We start from the raw sequence: 6,673 nt of genomic DNA, 5'->3' as shown, positions 1-6,673 counted from the left end.
CTCTGTAGACCAGGCTGGCCTTGAACTCAGAAATCCGTCTGCCTCTGCCTCCCAAGTGCTGGGATTAAGGCGTGTGCCACCACCGCCCGCCCATAAGGACTTTCTGGGGAGTCTTGTGTTCTCATGGCTGCCTGTGAAAGAGGCAAGAGATTATAGCCTATCAGGGCTAAAAAAGCCCCTTGGCTCGGGGAAACTGAGGCCTATAAAGAGGGCATGACTATTGGAGTCTACTTGGCTAGTAAGAGACAGATCTGCGCTAAAGACCTTGAATCCTGGGTTCAGGTTCTGACGCCATCCTAAGTGATTAACTACCACAGCCCCTTTGCTGAGTGCCAGTCCTTAGATGTCCGCTAAGCTTGTTTAGCATGTGGTGGGACTTGAGGGGCCCCTGCTCTCAAAGAGTTGGTGGACTTCAGCAGCCTCGTTTATAATTTTAATGTATGGTTTTGGCATCAAGTTTAGGTTTTGCAGGGAAAGAGGATTTTAGCAATAAGGTAAGATTTGGTTTTCTATATCTCCACTTATGGTCAAATACGCATTCCCAGGAACTTCCAGGACTGGCACCTTCCTACTCTCTTAGTATTGACTGTGTCCACTGTCCTTGTCCTCAGAGGGACCCAGGCCTTCCACTAACAACCTCAGCTTGACCCTCCTTGATGTCCATATGGGTTTGGAATCCAGTATCCCTCACAGGGGTCATTTGCATCCTGGGAAGGCACAGGAGGAGGCACTGAACGCATAAGAAAAGGAGCAGCCAAGGACGATGTAGTTGTGGGTCTAGCAACAACTGCAGTTTCAAAGCAGTTTTGGGTATAAATGTTTCTGGGTATCTTCAAATAACTGGGATATGATAAGAAATATCTGGTACAATCTATTTAGGATAAAGTCACAAGTATTGTTAGCACCCCTGAGGTTGCTTGCACTTATAACAGAAGGAATGACCAGGCTCGGTTCGTGTAACTGAGGTAAAGATGAGTTTTATATACCATGGAAACCCATACCCCACCTGCCTTCTGGAATTCTTGAACAGAGTCTGATTTAGACATCCGTGGGTTTCGGAAGCATCTTCCTTTCCATGCTAGGTAGATGCACTACTGCCTCTCCTCCAGCAGGGGGGAGTCTTGAGCCAGGCCAATGGGAGGAGGCTGTGCTTTTAGAATCCAGAGCTTTCCAGCACCTATCCACTTGGTCTGGGGCCTGTCAAATGGATCCTATCTCTGGTGGAGCACGGTGTGAAGTAGGCAGGGCTGAGCCTCCTGGAGATCACAGAAGCTTCACACTGACCACTGAAGGCAAAGGCTAGCGGAGCCCAGAAGGGAGTGGTCAGAAGCAAGTGACCGTAGGAGAAAAGGGAGGAAGTGGTGAAGGTGCCAACTGCTCTGTCTTCTGCTGTGCCTGGCAGGTTTATGCAGGAGCTGACAGAGATGCTGGGCTTCCGGCCGTACCGATTCTATTTCTACATGTGGAAGTTTGTGTCTCCACTGTGCATGGCTGTTCTCACCACAGCCAGCATCATCCAGCTAGGGGTGTCGCCCCCAGGCTATAGTGCCTGGATTAAGGAGGAGGTGAGTGGTGGGCCCTCACAAACCCCAGAGTCACTTGCACTTTCTCAGGCCTTTAACAGACGACTGGAACTGCTTTCTAGAGCAGCTCCTCTGTAACAGGTCTTGCCGGGTGCCTCGTATTCCTAAGAAGTGGCATTATTGCTGTAGTAAAAATGGAGAACCCGAGGCTCAGGCAAAATCAGCATACTCTCTCGTTCTTCTAAGGCATAGTCTGTTTTTGCGTCTGTGGAGTGGAATTACCCAGCCTTTCTACAGATGTAGACACGGAGGCCCCATTTAACCAAGCTGATATTCAAACAGCTGTCCCTGGGACCAAGCTGCCCTACCACACTCAAGCAGCACTCCCTGGGGACACCATTGGTACTGCTACTTGGTTAGGGTGAAGGGAGGCGAAGAGAGGAGGCCAGAGGCAAGGGCGGGACAAGATCAGCCTGTAGGCGTGGGACCTGAGCTGTCTGGTGGCCTGCAGCCTCTCTCCTGCTGTTACCCCTTTAGGCCGCTGAGCGCTACTTGTACTTCCCCAACTGGGCCATGGCACTGCTGATTACCCTCATTGCTGTGGCAACCCTGCCCATCCCTGTGGTGTTCATCCTGCGGCACTTCCACCTGCTCTCCGACGGTTCCAACACCCTCTCTGTGTCCTACAAGAAGGGCCGCATGATGAAGGACATCTCCAATCTGGAGGAGAATGATGAGACCCGCTTCATCCTCAGCAAGGTGCCCAGCGAGGCACCCTCCCCCATGCCCACCCACCGCTCTTATCTGGGGCCCGGCAGCACATCACCCTTGGAGAGCAGCAGCAATCCCAATGGACGCTATGGAAGCGGCTACCTCTTGGCCAGCACCCCTGAGTCGGAGCTGTGACCACAGCTCTACCCTGCCTGCCTCCCCTCAATACCCAACCTGCCCACTTGTCTGGGCCTGGCCTCTTCCTCTATGGTGGCCACCAGACCCAGGCCAGTCCACGGAGAGAGGATCTGTCCTACCTTGGTTCCCTACCCAAGTCCCAGCAGACTCCCTTACCTATGAGCAGGGGGACTGGGGACAATTCAGTCCCTATTCCAGGCCCCCAACCCATGTAACTTTTTGAGAACTCTTGCCAAGTTGCAGCCATGTAACCACAACAATCCCAGTATGGGGGGCACTTCAAGTGGACACTTTAGGAGTCACCTCCCCCCTCCCTGTAAAACCTGTCACTTGCAGTTCTTGGGTCTCGGGGAGGATCCATTTGTGCTGCTGGTCACGGTGGTGGCGGACAGAGGCTTCAGGGCTGAGGGTGCAGGAGGTAGGGGTTAGCCCAGCCTGCCATAAGACTAGGACTCATCGTCCTGTACAGCCCAGCCAGGCTGCTCCAGAGCTAAGATAGGGATGGGGGCCGTGTCTGTTAGCACTCAGACTTAGCTTTGGGAGGAGGTATAAGAAGTCTCCTCAATTCTGTCTTATGAGAAAGGCACAGCCCTCTCAGGCTTAAAGCATGAACACCGGCATCGAACGGAATGAATCCACAGCCAACTCCTGGAGTCTTTGAATGTCCCTGTTTACCCCGACGAGGGCAAAGGGCATATATTCTTGATCCTGCCCAAGAGCACAGTGATGGGGTCACTTTAACTAGGGCCTGGCCATTTCTCAATTTCCTCTATCCAACCTGGAGCCAGGGGTGGTGGTCTTTGCCTCTGTCCCAGAAAGAAAAGGGTGCAGCGCAAGAGAAGGTTTCCAGAGCACAATTTGCAGGTCCCCAGCACAATCTATAGATGGTTTGGAGCACAAGAGAAACAAACACACTTCCACACCTCACCTGGAGCTCGATTTTCTCTTTAGTGGCAGCTTCTCCCCTGGAATGAGGGTTCCCAGAGTTCAGAGGTGTGCCACCAGGAACCCTTGTTCCTAAGGAAAGACAGGTAAACTCACTGCCCCTCTTGGGCTGCCACTCACTCTCCTTGTTGCACAAGCACAGCCACCAGTGTGCACATCGTGTGAAGATACCTTGGAAACCTTCCCCCAAACGTCCCCAGCCTGTTCAGGGAAGTGACACAGGCAATTCTGAGCAGAGGAGAGCCTCTGGCCCTCAGATCCAAAGGAGATGCAGTCTATGGTCATGTCCCTGACCGCCTTCCAAGGCTCCACTGGGAGAAGAGCTGCTTCAGAGCAGCCTGTGAAGATTTGAAAGCTGACCTGAGAATCAGAGTATCTCTCTGCAGTGTCACGTTAGAGAGATGGGTGTGTGGACATATATGGTTGGCTGACTGGGATGTACAGATGGATGAGTGGGTGAATGGGGTCACCTTAGCTAGGGTTTAGTCACTTCTCAATCTCCTCCTTCCAACCTGGGGCCAGGGGCAGTGGTCTTATACACATGCATTCATACACACACACACACACACACACACACACACACACACACACACACACACGCTGTTTCTATCTTTGAAAGTTCTGGTAGACAGGAACAGACCTGGGCACCTTCCAGAGGCTCCTGGGTCATTATTGTGGCCCAAATTTCCCTCAGTACTGAGAGGAGCAGTCTAGGCCCAGGTGTCCACCTCTTGCTCCTAAGCCTCCTGGATACCTACCTCCCTCCCTAGCCTGGCAGGTCCATCCCCTCAGCCTGCCATTTCTCTTGATCCTCAGTTCCACACACCTCCTCTCACATCTAGCCTTCTTGGTCCCACCTGTCCTAGTATTTAAAGTTAGAGGATGATGAGTTTTGGAGGCAGGGCATCCCACTATCAGCCCCTTACCTGACAACACCCCCTAGCTGGCCCCATGCCTAGTCCTGAGCAGAATTAGAAACCAGGAAAGCCAGGCCCTAGCAGAGACTCCACTCTCTATCCTCCTCTCCACATGCTATTTCTATTGTACATTCAATCTGTACATGTGGGTGTAAATGCTGTGAAATGACAAACCCAATATTATACTGTGGCTGGTGGACTATTTTCATCCTCAGTGCCGTACAGATCTATTTTCATTGTATATTTGATATATTTTTAATTTTGTAGCGTGGCTGGGCCAGGCCCCAGCCTGCGAGCCTGCAGTGAGTGGGGGGGAGGGGGAGGGGGGAGCTGAGCTGGGGTTGTTTGCTTATGCCTTGTGGGCTCTGTTAGTGTGTGTTGTAGCCTTTTGCCGTAGGCCAGAACCTGTCCTGGCTACATCTTTGCTGCTGTGAGTTGGACATAGGACCCAGAGCTCTGTGGCTGTATGTGTGTGTGTGTGTGTGTGTGTGTGTGTGTGTGTGTGTGTTACATTCATAGGTGTGAGTGCATAAGGTGCTGATCTGTGACCCCCCTACCCAGTGTTCATCACCTTCTGAAGACCCTGTATCATCCTGTCAGCTCCATGGGTGAGGCCTCAGGACAGGCGCTTCTAAGAAGCACTAGCTGTGGGGAAAGGCACATGTTTTCTGCAGGTGACTCATCATCATTTCACCTTTGGTGGGAAGGAGGGCCTTGTGGGGGGGGAAGCCCCCAGATTTATTTCCCAGACAACCTTCTGTTGTTCACACTGGAGTCACGATGTCTTAGGCAGATAGTACCGGGTTTCTTAGGAGGAAAGTATCTCTCTGCCTTTCGGTCCTGCATTTGTCCTTGAAAGAGCCCTGAGTCCTCAGAAAGCAACAGCCGCTCCTCAGGCCTCGACTGGTTCTTCGGGAGAGATGAGGTGGGGTTCACCTGACCACTGAAGACCGGCCCCAGCTCCTGTGGAAGAGCTGGAAGTGAGAGCCGGGTCTCCAAGTCTTTGCACAGGGTCCCACTGGTTCGTGCCGCTCGTAGGGTACCTAACAGGAGACAAGGGGTTTCTGGGGCTGTGAGTCCTTCGAGTTGGGGCAGTGCCGAGGGTTCCTAAGGGTTCCCGTTCTGCCTGCTCTCAACTCCAGTCACCAGCTTCTTGCTCAGGGAGCCCTCAGCCTTCTTCATGGAGACCTCGAGGAGCCTGAGGCCCAGGTCGGGCGGTGGGGGGAGACACGAGGGGCAGAGGGATTGTACATAGGGTTGGCTTCTGCCATCAAGCAATAAATCTTCAGGGGCTGGTAGGAGATGTCCTCCAGAGTCGGTGTGCGTGAGCCTCGAGGCTGTGAGTCAGGCCCCACGCAGGCCTGCAGTATTACCAAGCAGAGATTGCCCTTCTTCCCTTCCTTACCACTACCCCTCCCCCAACTAGAGTATGCCCACTGTGAAAAGAGAAGTGAGATCAGGCAGGTTGTAATACACCTGACTCTCTGCGCAACCCTGGGTCCCTCCTCTTGGGTCTGAACTATGGGGAGCTAGAGGAGGAAGGCCTGGAGTCATTTCTCATGAGAAGTCCTGCTCTGTACAGACCTAAACGCATACCAGGCAGTCACTCCAGTCCTGACACACGATCAGAACAGTTAAAGTTCACGTGTCTCGGACTGGTCGGTGTTCCGGGTCGGAATCACTCGGCCCAGGAGAGGGGATGAGGCATTGTCACCCCAGGGCTCCCCACTTCTTCTCCCCCACTCTGGTGTACAATAAAGTGTCTGTTCTTAGCACCCTCTCTTGCCTGTCTTCACTTACAGGAGGGGAGGGAGGGTTAGGACAAAGTGTGTTTTAGGATGGGGTGGAACAGTATTCTTGTGGGTGCTGGCTGAGAAATCTGAAAACAGATATGCAGTCAGTTTTCTAGGAGTGTCTCAGGATACATGTGTACACTATGCTTGTCCTTACTATGCCTCAGCAACTCTGTGCATCGGAGATTTTTTCTCGGAGGGAAATGCTTGAATCTACGCTGTTCCAGGTAAGGAAAGTGGGGCTCCATCTGATATGAGGATGGTGTTTAGTGTCCTCTTCCAGGGCTTTTCAGGGCTATTCTAACCATGCCCGGCTTCAGAGAAAGCAATATATGTTCACTTTGCAACAAGGCCTGAGGTGGAACACAGGGAAGGCAGGGGACTGACCTAATCCTTAGGGAAGTGAGCTAGTCCACAGCAAGCCATGTTCTAAGTTCTGAGAGAGTTACCCCTCACTTCAGATAATATCTTTTGAAATCATCTGTGGAAGATAAAGATGACATGTAAGATGTGATACCCCAATTTCCGGAGGAACCGCCAAACTGATTTCCAGAGTGGTTGTATCAGTTTGCAATTCCACCAGCAA

At 52.3% G+C, this 6,673-nt stretch overlaps 1 protein-coding gene across 2 annotated transcripts in view; it reads left to right on the top strand.

Moving 5' to 3' along the window:
- Positions 1–6,069, top strand: part of Slc6a17 (solute carrier family 6 member 17) — a 49,736-nt gene extending 43,667 nt beyond the window's left edge. For both annotated transcript variants that reach the window (XM_031375135.1, XM_031375133.1), the window contains exons 11-12: positions 1,403–1,565; positions 2,061–6,069. In XM_031375135.1, the coding sequence (XP_031230995.1) occupies positions 1,403–1,565; positions 2,061–2,429 (532 nt within the window). In that variant the 3' untranslated portion in view covers positions 2,430–6,069. The remainder of the gene's footprint in view (positions 1–1,402; positions 1,566–2,060) is intronic.
- The last annotated feature ends 604 nt before the right edge of the window (positions 6,070–6,673 follow it).

Source organism: Mastomys coucha, unplaced genomic scaffold (assembly GCF_008632895.1).
Source record: "Mastomys coucha isolate ucsf_1 unplaced genomic scaffold, UCSF_Mcou_1 pScaffold16, whole genome shotgun sequence".
In the NCBI taxonomy this organism is placed as follows: Eukaryota; Metazoa; Chordata; class Mammalia; order Rodentia; family Muridae; genus Mastomys; species Mastomys coucha.
This window is presented reverse-complemented; position numbering and strand designations above follow the sequence as displayed.